The sequence below is a fragment of the Rutidosis leptorrhynchoides genome, chromosome 2 (genome assembly GCF_046630445.1).
Source record: "Rutidosis leptorrhynchoides isolate AG116_Rl617_1_P2 chromosome 2, CSIRO_AGI_Rlap_v1, whole genome shotgun sequence".
Classification (NCBI taxonomy): Eukaryota; Viridiplantae; Streptophyta; class Magnoliopsida; order Asterales; family Asteraceae; genus Rutidosis; species Rutidosis leptorrhynchoides.
In genome coordinates this window covers 40,269,521-40,287,109 of record NC_092334.1, presented here as the reverse complement: position 1 = coordinate 40,287,109, position 17,589 = coordinate 40,269,521, and the positions used below count along the sequence as shown (strand labels likewise).

Genomic DNA, 17,589 nt, shown 5'->3' with positions numbered 1-17,589 from the left:
TTGCTGGTAAAAAAAATGCTTCATCATACCTCACGTACTTGAATATTTGAAAATTGAGTATTGTTATTTATATTGGTAAAATGATCCATATGGCTATACCAAGCACAACTGCGAAGAAGCTCGTTTGTTTTTCAAGAATACAAACCATATTTGACATTTTCATACAATTCCCAACCATAACACGCTTCTTTCACATGAAAATATGTCACTTCAATGTCACCTCAACATTTTCACGCAATATTGAATGAGAACTAAGCTCATACCATCCATGACATCATTCTTAACAACCGGAACCCACTATATTATTTAATTAAACTAAAGTACAAATATTAAAGCTATATGCACAACCAATTTATCATGCATTCATTCTCAAACATGTTACAAAAGTGAAAAAGTGAGGGCGGATGAGGGTGGGAGTGCTGCTAATGGCTTCCTCGGAAGAAGTTGTGACATGTTTAACCTGTTGAGGACAAGATTGCCACCTCCAACAAGAGGTGCTAACCATAATTTTGAAGGTTCAAGCATTCGATAAACTACATTAAGAGGATGACCGATCAGAACCACTACATTACATAGAAGCGATGCTCAAATAAGGCCACGGCTAAATTACAAACGGCCGTTTTATAACCCTAGATAATTTAAGCAAACTGAATTCACAAACACAACATGAAACCAAAACATCCTACAATTCAAATGAAAAAGTACTCATGTAGCAGCATTGGCATACGCCCAATGTCTTCAAGATACGCATAGGTCGTTACATCGCTGATAGCTTCTGCATGAAATATTAGATCACATCAATGGATGGCAATAAAGTTTATCTACATAAACATATTAGATCACTATTATTGCTGCTATCATATTCTTAGATCATTATTATTCGTCATTTAGTATATCTTACGAACAACAAATTAGTAGTGCATATGTAAATCACAGAAAATGACCATTTTTACATTATCTAAAAACCTTTCCTGAACATGAGATTTTTAGCATGAAGTTAATATATTTGGCAATTTCAACCCATTTAGTCGACTTGGGCTCGTCTTCTTTCTCGATCAATTCAATGGGTTGAACCAACAAAATTAGCTAAAATGAAACCTCCCTAGAGACAACTAGTTTAACAACAGAAATTCAGTTTTGGTAATGATCTTTTCGATATTAATTATTTATAAAAGTACAACCTGTTGGTGGGTCGACCCAACCTGTTCCTTCCCATACTAACAAGTTGACCCAACCCATCTGACCCACCCATATTTCAAACTTACATACAGAGGATCAACTATGATAAGTAAGGATGAAAGAATAAGAATTTCATTCTAATAAGAAAGATCATTAATTGGAAGCAGTAGTCAACTAGTCAACTGACCTCATATCAATCAAGCATCTCCTTGTGGTTCTTGTTGCTGCTGCTGTTGTGGCCAAAGCTGCTGACCCATATACGGATTGGGCTGCTGCCCGTAAAGGGCCTGAGGATCAACCGGCTTACCCATATACATCCCTGACCCACCAACTTGTGGTGGAGGTGGCTGCATATAATAATAAGGAAGACCCTCAGTTGGGGGCATGGGCCCACCTCTAGGGATTGTCGATGCAAGTACCTCGTCTTTTAAATCCTCCCTTGGTACTATATCAACTAAAAAGTCAAAGATATCAGTCCTTGTGATTGCAGCTGCAATGTCATTTTTCTGAAGTGTCCTTCTCTTGTTTTCCTCAGTGTGATTCCATGACCTTAAAGTCAACTCAAGGATGAACATTTCACATGCACGTGCAAATATCACAGGGGCTTCAGCTGATATCATCCTCACATCTTCATCAGCCTTCATAATTTTCTTGATTCTAGCTAATGGGAGACTATGGTTTTTAAAATCAGTTGTTTGCTCAATTTCTTGATACTGATTCGCCCAGAAATTTTGAAGTTGTTGGTGCAATTGCTGTTGTTGTTGCTGGTGGATCTGCTGATAAGCAAGTTGTTGTTGTGCAAGTTGGGCTGGAGGTGAAGGAAGACCCACCGGTTGTGAAGTCTGAGTTGTGGGCCCCGGGCCCATAATTTGGTTTGGTGGATACGGGTTCACGCCATATGGCATTTGACTTGGTTGCTGACCATGGTCTTGTTGATCCATATTTCAAGGTCTATAACAAGCAAAATGAGTTAGAATAATATTAGATAATACAGATATAGGCCAAATGGGTGGGACGGGTGAAAGGTTGCTCGAAATGTAATTTGAATGTATTAGGCCTCATATCATTCTATTCCAAAACTATTACTGAAATATATAACATCTATAATCATGTTCGAAATACTATTTATTTTAAGTATTAGAAGTTCAATTCAACCCAAGCCAACCCAGTAATGTATCTCACTTCCAAATTCGTAAATCGTAGATACATAAAAAAGCATATTCAAACCATTCAGGCTCGCCTGAGTGGCCACCGAGTTGGCCAATGAAGCACACCACCCGGATTCAATTCCTGTAAGGGTGCAAACCCAAGTCCCACATCGGTCATGGGACAAAACAAATGTATGTATATAAGTCTAAGGGGAAGTCCCTCTATCACCAATTGGTTTTAGAAAAGGATGGACTCTTGGGCTTATATTGCAGGACATTGTGTTTGGGCTATGCGATCATTACAAGTGGTATCAGAGCTAGGCTATAGCCCCGATGTGGTGGACGACGCAGTAGGGCGCACCCCTGAGCGCACGCAGCGACGTGGCGCACCCCTCGGTCTTGAGCAGCGATGAGTGGACCCAGCTCTCGTTCGAGGGGGACCCTGGCACGATGAGTTGATCCTGGAAAGCCTTGTATCGAAATATCCCTGCCCTCCCACCAGGTTGAGAGTTCCGAGTTGGCGGCGGTAAAGGTTGGATCCAGACTATCGTTGGAGGGGAGGCCTAGATGGACTTAGGTTTGAGGGGAGGTTTGTAAGGGTGCAAACCAAAGTCCCACATCGGTCATGGGACAAAACAAATGTATGTATATAAGTCTAAGGGGAAGTCCCTCTATCACCAATTGGTTTTAGAAAAGGATGGACTCTTGGGCTTATATTGCAGGACATTCTGTTTGAGCTATGCGATCATTTCGCTTACCCAAAAAAATAAAAAAGCATATTCAAGTAGTACAGTTTGAACATATCAGCTTATTCTACAGTCTGCCCTAATTATGTAATATTAATCTTCAGTAACTTAAAAAAATTGTTCAAACACATACATATATGGAGTAAATAGAGACATCCTTCAATTCAAGCATACAAATTAAAAAGGAATCTTTTTTTACCAGCAAAAATTAAATTTAATTAAAAAAGAATCTAAGGCCACAAAATTATTATTATTATCATAATAATTCAAACATGCAATTAATAAATTACATATTATTGAACCAGATAAAACAGAGAGAGCTGATTATTTACCTTCTAAATAGTATCTAAGAGCTCAAACGACTTGGATCAAATTAACAAAAGTTCAATTAACAGATATCTGAAAGAAAAACATAATAAGCGGAATCAATAAGGAGCAAAATTGAAGCTTGATAAAAGTGAATATAGCTACTAATTAAAGGGTAGAAAGAAACCCTATGTAGGTAACCTGATTGATTGATCGATTGATTCAGATGATGAGAGTGAGAAACAGAAATACTTTTGAGTTAGGGTTTGCAACAAACGAAAACCTACTGTATATAGTAGTATGTCTTAACTATAACTATTACGCTTTTATATTTATGTATTTTTATTTATTTTTATTTTTATCATTTATTTATATATATTAAAATTATATTAGTATTAACCAGTTGTGTAGCCATCGCTTCGAGCCGGGAGCTCCGTTTTGAATGCGAGTTAAAAAAAAGTCTTGATCTATTTTGTAAAAAAGAATTTTTTTCAACATCTAACATTGAAGGGTTGTTCCTTTTGTGAAAGTTGCTTCTTTTAGCGTTCTTTTTTTTAAATTAGTTGATCTATTTTGTAAAAAAGAATGTTTTTCGGCATCTTTTGGTAGCATTGAAGGGTTGTTCCTTTTATGAAAGTTGCCTCTTTTATCGTTGAGGGGAAAAAAAAGGTAGTTGATTTTTTTTGTAAGAAAGAATTTTTTTCGACATCTTTTGGTTACACTTTTATGCGCGCAATTTTTTTTTTTTTTTTTTTTTTGAAGGCAAGTAAGTTTTATTAAAATAAAAAGAACACGAAACAAACTAGCAAGGAGCTAGACAAGACACGAGGCTACAAGCGACCGCACCAAAAAACGCACAAACAAACAGCAACACCAACACGAAGCTATAGGAAACACACAATCACGAGGATATTAAAGAACACGACATGACAGCTAATTAGACTATGATTCCGAATCCGATGACGCGCAGGAAGAGCAACATGAGCAGCAATCAGTATCCTCTTCCGAAACATTCATCATGTTCTCGATAAGATATCTATCTTGCCATCGAAATTTAACCCGAATTCGGTTGTGTTTCATATTTCTCCTACCCCACACGTGTTTAATGAAATGACTTTTAATCAACGGATGGACTTTTCTATCATTAACACGAAAACGGGCTACCGAGGTATGGCCCATATCACGATCAAGTCCATCAGGATTGGGACCCAGCCCATTTGAGGAGCTAGAGCCCATCAGTGTGTCATTTGGAACATGCCCTCTAAAAGAGTTAGAGTCAGGCCCATCAGCACTTTGAATATTCATTGGGTCTATCAATAAATCACTTTTGTCACAGGTGGACTTTTCATTGTCACGCGAGCCGCCAGAATCAGAAACCGAATTCGAAACCCTCAACTTTTTGTCTCCAACCTTATCAGCACTTCCCTCGATTCCTGTACAACTTTCATTGGACTTATCAAACCAATCAGAAACCCTCGACCTTTGTTCTTCACCCGTCACCTGAGCAACGCTTGAATTACTTTCCGGTATGGCAGCCGGAGATTCATCATCGCCTGAATTAACCTGCTCAGAATCATCATCACCTAAATTAACCTGCACATCGGACGAATCCGGAATAAACTCACCATCTTCAGTAGCATCTGCAGCATCGCCTGAATTAACCTGCACAGACTCATCATCGCCTGAATTAACCTGCACATCGGACGAATCCAGAATAAACTCACCATCTTCAGTAGCATCTGCAGACTCACAATAAAACGAATTATCGTAAACTGAATCGTTTATAATCCCATCAGAGGTACCCTGATTCTCATCCATACTTGACTGAACTTTTTCTCCCACACACGACATATTTGCAGGTTCTGATAAGTCCGAACGATTACTGGAGATGCCATGGGATTTATCCAAAACATCTCCGTCGTCCTCTTCAACCCGAGTCTTATTCACTTCGATCAAAGACCAAGATAATCGATCATTGTTAAAGCTAAAAACGAGATTGTGATTGTTCACCGAATTAGGAAGATTAATTTCGAAAAATTTGCCCCCGACTTTGATCTCAATACGATTAACCATGTGAAACTGAAACACCTTGGATTCGTTTTTAAGACCTGCAAGGAAATCCTTGAAGCTTTTTCCTTCCCATTTAGTTGGAATAGATGTACCACTGTTCCAAGGGGCCGGTGGAAAGTCATATGCATTCAGGTTGTTCTCATATTCCTTACTCGATGGACGGTTAACCACACTCCTCTCCATAGCCTTGTATGCTCGAATCCATTTTCCATTAACTTGAATGGTGTTCAAGACTTTTGTGAAAGGTTCGATATCAGTGACGCCAACATATCGAACGTATCCGAAGCGTTGGCCACTCGACAATCTCTTACGTGCAAAATACACATCTTGAAGATCACCGTAATTCTCAAAGACTCTCCGGCACTCAACACGAGTCCATGTGTCCGGAAAGTTGAAAATCAAAAACGAAATTACTCGATTATCGCACGACTTAGTACATGAAAAGCCACTTGGCTTCGACATGAAGATCAAATCATCATCAGCCAGGAGCCTGGCCGAAACGATGAAGTTTAACGGAGGAGAGTATGAGGAAGAGTTTTGGTGTTTTGATTAAAGGTGGATAATGAAAAAAATTAAAACTGACCCACGAGTGTTAATAAAAAAAAAGTCGGTGTATTTGCTCTTTGAGACATTATGCGCGCAATTTTTATATTTATATTGTTATATTTATATTTTTTATAATTACTTAAATGATTTCATTTCATAATAAGAATATCTTTACAAGTATTAAAACTGTGAGTACAACAAATATTGCATTTATGAAGAAAGATAAATTTACTCGTCTTGAAAAATGTTTGGTGAAGGATTGAGTGAGGGTGAAGTGGAGTGCCAGGTGAGAGGGCACACACTGATATCGGCACTCTTGATGGCATGGTGAGAGCACACACTGATGGGAATGGTCTTATTAGATTATACATTGTTACCACTCGAATGAATACATTTATGTTTAATATATAAATTCTCTAAAATGATGTTTTGTGTTATGTTCAAGTCCTAACACAAATTTATAATGCCTCATCGAATAATCGATACCTGATGCCCTTGAGCCGTCGCCCAATGAAGGCGCAATCAAGAACTCCAAGTCCGTTTTATACCCATGCTACATCCACTCGTAAATAATGTATTCATCCGGATTCCAAAAGGACGTTACTAAATCACATTACTAAATCAATAATTCGTAGTAGACATCTTTTTAGACTAACCAAGTAGGGATGGCAATGGTCACCCAATCCAACGGATATCCATCCGATCCACCCGCTTCGTGATGTATATGGATGAACCTAAATGGATATGGATATGGATACGGATATGGATGAACCTTAATAGATATGGATATGTACATGGATGAAAAGTTTCATCCATGAATATATTCATTAACACCCGAAATACATATACAAATACATAAATATAAATATATGCTTAGATATTTACTATTACAAATATATTTACCGTTAGATTTACAATTTGCTTTCAATTTTATTATGAAAAACCTATGATATATTATTATAAAACACGTATATCTAACAAAATAAACAAACAATTACATATTTAATTTTTCATAACCTATGTTTAATAGTAAATTCAAAAAATGTATTCTATCTTCGACAAAAATTACACATTCTTGTTGATTATGTTATGTTACAAATATTTTTGCTATACTACATTTTTGCTTTCATTGCATATTAGAAAAATATCATGACATCTTTTTAATATCCAATGGATATCCGTTAACCCACCTCATCCGCTGGATATGGATGGATGAAAAAACAATTAAATGGATATGGATGAACAAAAATTAAACCGATATGAATATGGATATAGCATCATCCTATCCACATCCAATCCATTGCCATCGCTATAACCAAGTGGATAACGTGTTTGATCGAATTTAATCGCTCATAATGTGGTTGATAAACATCATTGAACAAAATCGACGCTTGAAGAGCTATGCATCAATATTAGTCATACTTAATGAACTATTGGAAAAACAGGTAACAACCAACAAACCTTTAAATTTACTTGCGTATAGGAATCTCCAATCTTTAATCCATAATTATGTTACCACAAAGATATAAACTGAATTACGTGTCAAAAATGCAAGAAATATGCGTGACATAATTTCTACTAGTCGCCACACAACAAGCATGTCGAATTCACAGTTGAACTACTATCAGCCAGAAACACAGCAAACTCCCAAATTATAACCTTTATACAACCCAACCTCAACTGTGTGACTAACAAACAACTTAACTTTGCATTTTATTTAAACAATAATATTGCTACATTTTAATCCTATTCACAACTCTGTCGTTATCATTAATTATCAATAATGACAGGCCTGTTTAAAGATGGGCAAACTTGTGAAGCACCAAAAGATGTATCCACCAGTAACCAATCAAAATTTGATCACGAAACAGGTTCTTCAAATACACTTGTAATAGACCAAATTGAAGACGAAGTCGTCGTTGTTAAAAGTCCCTCTTGTTTATGCTTTCCGTTTCAAATGGACAAAACCCTTATTAGAATTGTAGGTAACTCCATTAAAAAAACCAACTTTAAAGATTTGATATCGTCATGATGTGTTATATTATATGGGTGTTGCAGGTTATAGCAGAAATGTTAGGAAGTTTTATTGTTATGTTTAGTATAGGTGGGATAATAGCAAGCACAGAATTGGTGAGAGGTGTGGGCCTACTTGAGTATGCCGTCACAGCAGCGTTAGCGGTGATCGTGGTGGTTTTCTCTATCGGACACATTTCTGGTGCACATGTTAACCCTGCAGTCACCATAGCTTTCGCTACTGTTGGTCCATTTCCATGGAAAAGGGTACTAATTATATGACATTTATTTATTATTATTATTATTTTTTTTTTTGGTAATGTTAATTTACAAATCTAATGGTTTTTTGTTTGTTTGTTTGTTTTGAAAAGGTTCCGTTGTATATAGTGGCTCAAGTAGCAGGCTGTACATTGGCAACTTATGCGGGAGCATTGGTGTATGGCATGAAATCGGAGGTTATGACAACTAGACCACTTGCGGGATGCAGTGCAGCATTTTGGGCCGAGTTCATGGCATCATTCATCGTTCTGTTTCTCACCGCTTCGTTAGTCCATGCCCCACCATCTGTATGTATACCATTTATCTTATACTAATTTGCAGGACATTATATATCTATCACCTGTATGTACACCCACCTTTCTTTTCTTATAAAATTTTAACTGCTTTTTTATATAAAGATACATTTTTTAAGTTTCAAATTTTGATTATAAAGATAAGCAGATAATAAGTACTTCCATAAGCAATTTCAACACCCCCATGATGTTACTAATATAAACTTCATACTTTGACAAATTTCAATTTTTTCTCTTCTAATATTCAGGTAACTCAATTTTCTGGATTTATTGTAGCAGTTGCCATTGCTCTTGGAGTCCTAATCACAGGGTAATCCTAAAGAAAATTCAAGCACCAAATACAACTACAGTATTAAATTCAATTTGGTTGAATGCACAATACCTGCATCATGCAATAAATGATTAAAAAAAAAAAACTTCCTTGATGAAGAGCTTCACTTGATTTGGGTCCAAATAAACAACCCCGCGAGTCTTGGATGTTGTTAGCCAAACTCAAAGATCATGGTCACCATAAATAAATAATTAATACTCATTTCATAAAATCAAACCATCAAGACTACAAATAAAATGACATTTACTGCCGTACACAATGTATTATGTTGAATGTTGATATACTTCACATAACATGTTTGTGGTTGTTATGACAGACCAATATCAGGAGGATCAATGAACCCTGCAAGGTCATTGGGACCAGCCATCGTGTCTTTTAACTTCAATGGTTTGTGGATATATCTAACAGCTCCAGTACTTGGGGCCATTTCGGGTGCTTTCATGCTTCGTATATTGAAGCCTTGTACCTCTTTGACGTCTTCTCCCCCTTCTTTGTCTTCTTCGTCATCTTCTCGACGTTCTCATTTACTTCAAATTGATTAATTGTAATAAAACATCTATCTACATTTTATATAGCTTGTTCCTCTGTTTTCCATAATATAACTTGAACCATCTCAAGATAGTCTAGTGGTTGGGCCTGAATTTCCTAACAACAGGTTACATGTTCAAACCTCACTAGCAGCATATCTTGAGGTGGCTAGGGAAAAGGCTCAGAAACGATCACGGAATAACCAGTTAAGCAACGTACATCTGAGTAAAAAAATACTCCATTTTCATGGGTAGCCTGAATAGGAAAAACATTATCAGTTTACTCAGTGACACTAATCCTAACTTGGCTTGCAAATGTGGTAATATGGTATAATGATCTGGATCAAGGATTTACAATATTCATAACTGTATACTAACTAGAGACAAGTCTACAATTATGTAGTGAGTGTAGAATATCGAGTACTAGTAATAATATAATTTATTCATAGGTCTGATGTATACAATGTCAAACGTTGCATTCCAATCTCAATTTGTCAGCAAGTTTGACTTTCCAAGAAACTTCACTTTTTGTTTATCATCGGTCAACGGATTTATTGATCACATGTAAATGGATGAATACCAGCAACCAAGAAACTCGATTACTAAGCCATTTGACTTAGCTTTTAGTCCGCTATCGATACAGTGATAGGGATGACTTGTAATGGATATTTTGGTAAATTCGAAAGCACAGTAGCTTCTGTCAAATCAACTTCAACGGGTTTTAATATGTTTGGAAGCTTCCAATCAAATGATACAACATATTAGCAAGTGCATATTCAATTAAACTCGTACCAAATGTAATACCAGGACACATTCTTCTACCAGCGCCAAACGGAATAAGCTCAAAGTTAGTATCCAATTAACTGATAGAACTGTTATCAAATCTTTCCGGAATGAAGCTTTCGGGATTTTCATAGCTATCGGGATCTGTGGCGCATGCCCAAAGATTCACGAGTACCTTTGTGTTCTTGGGAATGTTGTATCCGCCAACCTTCGAATCCTCCCTGCTTAATCGAGGAACCAATATTGATGGACCGTGTAGCCTCAATGTTCATTTACTATTAATTTTAAGTAACTCATGTTTGGTACATCCGCCTCTGTTATGGTGTTTCCATTCACGGCCACTCTTAATTCTGCCTGCACTTTCTTCATGATCACTGGTTTGTTAGGATATTAGGACCCAAACAACGCTAGTAATTCTACAAGACTACTAGCCGAGTAGTGATACTATCAAAATCACTCAAACCCACTTAATGAACGAAAGATAATAAATGCGAAAATGTAAAGAACGACACAAGATATAACGTGGTTATATGCAATCGTTGTGATTGCTTTAGTCCACGGACCAACTAGAGATCGTTTATTTACTGAATATTTGATAGTGGTGTGTTACAATGACTAAGAATGAGTTCTATATATAGAGAAACAAGAACACCATGACAACTAGCTAGGAATCTTCATCATGTCAAGTAATCATCTTGTTTACCAACTAGCCATGCTTTTCACCTTCTAATGGCATGATCACAGCCCTAATTATAGGTGTAAAGTATCCAACTTTGCACCAAAAGTGAAAGGTAGACAAAACATACTCGGATGTAAAGTGTGCAAGTTGACAACTTGCTGCCAGACACCAGATGCGCCGCATCTGCAGAGTGATGCTCCGCATCACCTGCTTTCCACGTTTCAGATTCAAGTACCAGCTCCAGATGCGCCACATCTAGAAGTGATGCGCCGCATCCGACCCCATTGATGCGCCATATCAGCTCAATGCTCCGCATCCAAAACCCTCGGCATAAAAATGTGCCATGGATGCGCCGCATCCATTGATGATGCGCCGCATCATCATCAGTTTTCTGTTTTCTTGTTTGTAGCAAATAGTGATTTTCGAAAACACTGTAGCTTTTCGGGTACTGTAGAAATTCGAAAATACTGTAGCAAATTAGTGTTTTACTAGTTCATCTTAAACGTTTTAGTTAACTTATCTAAATATCAATCGAATCAATAATCGAATGTTACTATCGTTTACTAAATAACTTGAAATCATATATATATATATGCACATTAAGTTATATATATTGTTCTTGAATCTTCGAGAACAGTCAAAGAATAATTGATTACATGAATATAGTTCCAAAACTTGAGACTCAACATTACAGACTTTGCTTATCGTGTCGAAAACATTAAATCATTTTAAAGATAAAGTTTAAATTTGGTCAGAAATTTCCGGGTCGTTACAGGTTGCCTCATGTAGATCTCTTCAACAAGATCACCATGTAAGAATGCAGTTTTTACATCTAGTTGCTCAAGATGTAAGTCTTCGGATGCAACCATAGAAAGTACCAAACAGATAGTAGTCATTTTAACTACCGGTGAAAATATCTCTTTGCAGTCAACCCCTTCCTTTTGTTGAAAGCCTTTGACTACCAAACGAGCTTTGTACCTTCTCTTGCCATCTAACTCATTCTTGATTCTATACACCCATTTGCTTTGCCATGCCCTTTTATCATGAGGTAACTTCACTAGTGACCAAGTCTTGTTCTTCTCAAGTGATCCCATCTCTTCTTTCACGGCAAGCTCCCATTGTATGGATTCTTTTATTTTTCTTGCCTCAAAGTAACTTTCGGTTCACCATTCTCGGTATAGAGCAAGTAGTTTGCTGATGGAGAATACCTAGGATTACGTTTGGGCACTCTAGTCGAGCTTCTTGGTGTAGGAGTAACCGGAATGGTTGGACCGGTTTCATTTATGTCCTCCTCATCACTAGAACTCGCACTATGTTCGGAATCATCACCGCTTTCCGAATCATCCCCATCATTAGCATTTTTCGACGCCTCAACGTTATTCGGCAATTCATTGTTTCCCAAACTCCCACTAGAACCTGCAAGATCATCAATAGAAACATCGTCAAAAGTAACTTGACTCGGTTTAGGACTCCCCATTTCCGGTTTTCCATAGACCGAATCTTCATCAAAAGTAACATCTCGCGAACGAATTACTTTTCTAGCTTCGTTGTCCTAACAACGATAGCCCATTTCATCCGACCCGTAGCCAATGAAAGTACACTTTTTCGACTTAGCCTCAAGCTTGTCTCTATCCGCATCTTTGGTCTTCACATATGCATTACACCCAAAGACCTTTAGGTGACCATAATTCACATTTTTACCTTGCCATTCTTCCTCCGGGATTCGGAAAACCAACGGTGTTGAGGGTCCCCTATTTATCAAATAAGCCGCCGTGTTAACCGCATCCGCCCAAAACATTTTAGGCAAACCAACATGTAGCCTCATACTCTTAGCCCTTTCATTTAACGTACGATTCATACGTTCGGCGACCCCATTGTGTTGCGGTGTCTCCGCTACCATTTTCAACATTCTAATACCGAGCTTTGCACAATGGTCTTTAAACTCAAGACTACCATATTATCCTCCATTATCCGACTTCAAGCACTTGATTTTCAAGTTATTCTCATTTTCTACCATAGCTTTTCACTTCACAAAAGTATTAAATACATCGGATTTAGCTTTAAGAAAATAAACCCATACCTTTCGAGTGGAGTCGTCAATGAAGGTGACATAATAACGAGAACCTCCATGTGATTCTACATTGGTTGGACCAAACACATCCGTATGAACGAGCTCCAATTTCTCCAACTTAGGTGCATTCCCTGATTTCCCAAAAGTCACCTTCTTTTGCTTCCCCATAAACACATGGTTCGCAAAACCCAAGTTCTACTTTCTTCAAATCAGGAATCCTCCCACTCGAAACAAGCATCTTCATACCCTTCTCACTCATATGCCCGAGTCTTCGGTGCCATAGAGTTGATTCGGACTCAACATTAACCGTAGCAACCACCGTGTCTTCGTCAAACACTTCAACCATATAAAGAGTTCCCTTTTTATGTCCTCGAGCCACTACACAACTACCCTTAACCACCTTCCATTGGCGGTTTTCAAAAGTAACCGCGTTACCTTCATCATCTAATTGACCAACCGAAATAAGTTTCCTTTTCAATTTAGGAATGTACCTTACATTTTTCAAGGTCCAATTAGAGCCAAGAGTAGTCTTCAAAACAACATCTCCAATGCCCTCTATATTGAGTTGCTTGTTGTCTGCCAATCTCACCTTGCCTTGATATGAACGAAAATTCTTCATCATGCTTTTGACATGAGTAGCATGAAATGAAGCTCCCAAATCCAAAATCTAAGACTCCATAGAATTTTCAACACTACACAAAAGTGCATCATCACTTTCCCCTTCGGCCAAGTTTACACCTTTCGCGGAACCATTTTTGCAATTCCTTTGAAAGTTCCCCTTTTGATTGCAACCCCAACAAGTAACTTCACTTCTATCTTTCGATGGATTCCTCTTCTTAGACTTCTTCCTACCCTTCTTCTCACCGCGTTCAAATTTTCTACCCCGGTTGTCAGTACTTAACAAAGAACCGGACGTTAATTCTCCCGAGTTTCTCCTACGAGTATCTTCACCAAGAATCAAATCCCTTATAGCTTCAAACGCTAGCTTAGTATTTCCCGTAGAGCTACTAACTGCGGTAACTGTACCCGTCCAACTTTCCGGTAATGATGAAAGCAAGATAAGTGCTTTTAGTTCATCATCAAACTTAATCTCTACCGATTCAAAACTTGAAACGATGTTATTAAATTCATTGATATGATCTGTTGCACTCGTACCTTCCTTCATATTAGTATTGAACAATTGACGCATGAGAAATACCTTATTTGCAGCGGTAGGTTTCTCATACATGTTAGAGAGTGCTTTCAAGCAAGCAAACGTCGTCTTCTCATTCACAACGTTGTATGCAACATTTTTAGCAAGTGAAAGACGAATAGCACCCAAAGCTTGTCAATCCAAAAGCATCCAATCGGCATCGTTCATGCTTTCTGGCTTGGTCTCTAATAAAGGTTGATGTAGCTTCTTTTGATACAAGTAATCTTCAATTTGCATCTTCCAAAAGCCAAAGTCCCTCCCATCGAATCGGTCGATTCTAAACTTTCCATCTTCCGCCATCGTTCCCTTAACGAAACCTTGTGCTCTAGATACCAGTTTTTAGGATATTAGGACCCAAACAACACTAGTAATTCTACAAGACTACTAGCTGAGTAGTGATACTATCAAGATCACTCAAACCCACTTAATGAACGAAAGATAATAAATGCGAAAATGTAAAGAACGACACAAGATATAACGTGGTTATATGCAATCGTTGTGATTGCTTTAGTCCACATACCAACTAGAGATCGTTTATTTACTGAATATTTGAGAGTGGTGTGTTACAATGACTAAGAATGAGTTCTATATATAGAGAAACAAGAACACCATGACAACTAGCTAGGAATCTTCATCATGTTAAGTAATAATCTTGTTTACCAACTAGCCATGCTTTCCACCTTGTAATGGCATGATCACATCCCTAATTTTAGGTGTAAAGTATCCAACTTTGCACCAAAAGTGAAAGGTAGACAAAACATGCTCGGATGTAAAGTGTGCAAGTTGACAACTTGCTGCCAGACACCAGATGCGCCGCATCTGCAGAGTGATGCACCGTATCACCTGCTTTCCATGTTTCAGATTCAAGTACCAGCTCCAGATGCGCCGCATCTAGAGCTGATGCGCCACATCCGACCCCATTGATGCGCCATATCAGCTCAATGCTCCGCATCCAAAACCCTCGGCATAAAAACGTGCCATGGATGCGCCGCATCCATTGATGATGTGCCGTATCATCATCAGTTTTCTGTTTTCTTGTTTGTTTAACGTCTCCATACTACAACATGGTTATCTCATGTGTTCGGTCATCACCCATTCAAGTATCATTGTTGAGGTACTTGTCCCACCTATTAACATTGCCTGCATTTAAGCAAAACAATATATTTTAATTTTTCTAACGACATTCCTTAGGGCTATCATTAACGTGCATAAAAGAGTTGTACAATTTAATAACAGTCACTTTACATTTGATATATAACCACGTACTATGTACAATACTTTTATCCAAGTTAAAGACAGCTCCGAGAGCCGTCGTCATCAGAAAAAGCGAATATAGTTTTTAGAATGGCAAACACATCCTAGTTGGATGTGTAGGCCGAGATTCGGCAATTTCATAGTTCGCAGGGTACCTTGATACGTTAATCTAAAGATATGTATAAAAGATTAGAATGTACGTACCAAAATGACGCCTTTGACGTTATCATTTGAGATGGGCACATCTAGGTCGCCGGTCTCTTTAACCCTTAACAGCACATCAACTAGATCTTCTTGATCACATAAGCCAATTGGTCTATTCCGGTGTTCATCCAAGATGTCTTCCAAGATAATATCTAGTTGTTTCTGCCTCTTCAACCACTTAGATTTTTTCCAATAAAAAACATTAATGAATTTTAAACTAGTGTAATGCGCGGACACATTGAACGCAGTTAAAGTTTTCATTATATCAAATAACACTTCAACAAGCGCCGTTCGATCTTTGCAAATATCGCCAACCGTAGCCCTGCAAATCACATTATTGACCATATCTACCACTAGATCCCTTATTATAACATGACTTCCTGTTGATGCTTTAACATATATAATATCACAAATACGAATAATCTCTTCTTTACGAATAAAGCTGTACGATTGGACCCTTATGCGACTAAGAAGTCCCATAGTGCAAATTTTCCTCATTTAATTTGTTTCCAATAATTCCCATATGGAGCCCAAGCAATATCTTGAGCATTATAGAACAATATTTGTGAAGCTGCGCTGGTGGGTCTATCAGCAAAGATGTGATCATATGTTTTTAAAATCTCTTGGGCTAGTTTTGGTGTCGATATAACGAGGGTTGGAACTTGTCCGAGCTGTAAATACATGATGGGGCCATATTTCCTGGCCAAATTTCGAAGACTTCGGTGTGGGGCTGCACCTTTGAGTTGGTGTATGTTTCCAATTATGGGAACTTTAGGTGGTCCTGGTGGCAAGTTTTTGGTGAATTTTATGAATGCCCAATAGACCATGACGGAAACTAGTGAAGAAGCAATGAAGAAGAACATGGTGAAAGGCTCCATTTTTTGGTGCTATTACTTGGTCCACAAATCTAATTACATAAGGTTAAATGATGAATATGAATATTTCTTTATTGGGTCGGCATAATTATTAAATGATCGATCATGTTTGACAATTCCAGCGACTATTTTTTTATTTTATTTTTAATTATAGGATATGAATATGAATATTTCTTTATTTGGTTGTTTAGATAAACATATACAGTCAAATCTGTGTGATCTAAGATATTGCTATTGTTATTGTGATGATATTCATCCAAAAGTACTGTTTCTGAATATATAACAGAACATGAATAATATCATGATTACTTTCTCTTTTAGGTATAATAAAAAACATTTCTGGGTGATTACGTAAAGCCAGAATTTAGAATTAGAATAATAGATCATTAGAGAGCGAAAACGTAGTATCTTTTGCATAGTTTAGAAAACATTTGACGAGATTTGTGCAACACTTTTTCAGGTTAATATACACAACTAGTAAACGAAAGATGATAATGTTTTCGCTCGAATTGATCAAGATGTAACCATGTTTAAATTTTATAAAATTTTGTTTGCGCTCAATTGATCAAGATGTAACCATGTTTAAATTTTGTAAAATTTTTTGGACCATTTCCGATTTGTCCATGTCATCCTTGCACCGGGCCATGCTAATATTCTATGTATCATTCCACTTTTATCTGATGTCCCAGAACGGACTTGAAATTAGTAACGTTATTATCATTGTACTCCATACACATCCTAATTTTCAGCTTTTATTGATGTCTATTCTTTATTTTTATAAAGTGTAATTGGAGCAGTAAATAGCAGAAGCCTTTAAAAGGCTTGAATATTAGGCCACATGCAATGGTTCTATTATTAAACTTTGGGAATAACCAAATAAAAAGATCTGTGTTTCATCTATTCTCTCAAATAATAATACGCTCTCCATCTCCATCTTCCAGATCTAGGGTTTTCCCTATTTTTCAGCCGCCTACCTCCTCCATTTTTCAACCTTTCTTCTCTTGTGTTCCCTGTTCTCCTGGTTTGTAGACTCCGGTGTCACTCGTTTTTCCGGCCACCGACATCTCGCTGGTGGTCCGGTCCTCTTTGTGTT

General features: G+C 37.5%; 2 protein-coding genes, 1 non-coding gene and 1 pseudogene across 4 annotated transcripts; 1 reads left to right on the top strand and 3 right to left on the bottom strand.

Annotated features, from left to right (window-relative positions):
* Positions 1-278: 278 nt before the first annotated feature.
* LOC139890758 (nuclear transcription factor Y subunit C-3-like) lies at positions 279-3,678 on the bottom strand. 2 transcript variants are annotated; one of them, XM_071873672.1, is made up of 4 exons: positions 3,581-3,678; positions 3,406-3,472; positions 1,367-2,130; positions 279-772 (listed from the first exon to the last, which is right to left on the bottom strand). In XM_071873672.1, the coding sequence occupies exon 3, from the start codon at positions 2,118-2,120 to the stop codon at positions 1,377-1,379; it is 744 nt and encodes a 247-aa protein (XP_071729773.1). In that variant the 5' UTR covers positions 2,121-2,130; positions 3,406-3,472; positions 3,581-3,678; the 3' UTR covers positions 279-772; positions 1,367-1,376. The 2 variants fall into 2 exon arrangements, with proteins under 2 accessions (XP_071729773.1, XP_071729772.1); XM_071873671.1 differs by having other exon boundaries at positions 284-775.
* A 4,100-nt stretch (positions 3,679-7,778) lies between these two features.
* LOC139887809 (probable aquaporin NIP7-1) lies at positions 7,779-9,453 on the top strand. Its single transcript, XM_071870861.1, has 5 exons — positions 7,779-7,976; positions 8,054-8,275; positions 8,380-8,574; positions 8,829-8,890; positions 9,228-9,453. Exons 1-5 carry the CDS (start codon positions 7,779-7,781, stop codon positions 9,451-9,453), a joined length of 903 nt encoding a protein of 300 aa, XP_071726962.1.
* Positions 9,454-9,607: 154 nt separating this feature from the next.
* LOC139887807 (costunolide synthase-like) lies at positions 9,608-16,499 on the bottom strand (annotated as a pseudogene).
* A 592-nt stretch (positions 16,500-17,091) lies between these two features.
* LOC139895498 (U6 spliceosomal RNA) lies at positions 17,092-17,192 on the bottom strand. The gene has a single exon (XR_011775936.1). It is a non-coding gene; the product is annotated as a U6 spliceosomal RNA (small nuclear RNA).
* Between the last annotated feature and the right edge of the window lie 397 nt (positions 17,193-17,589).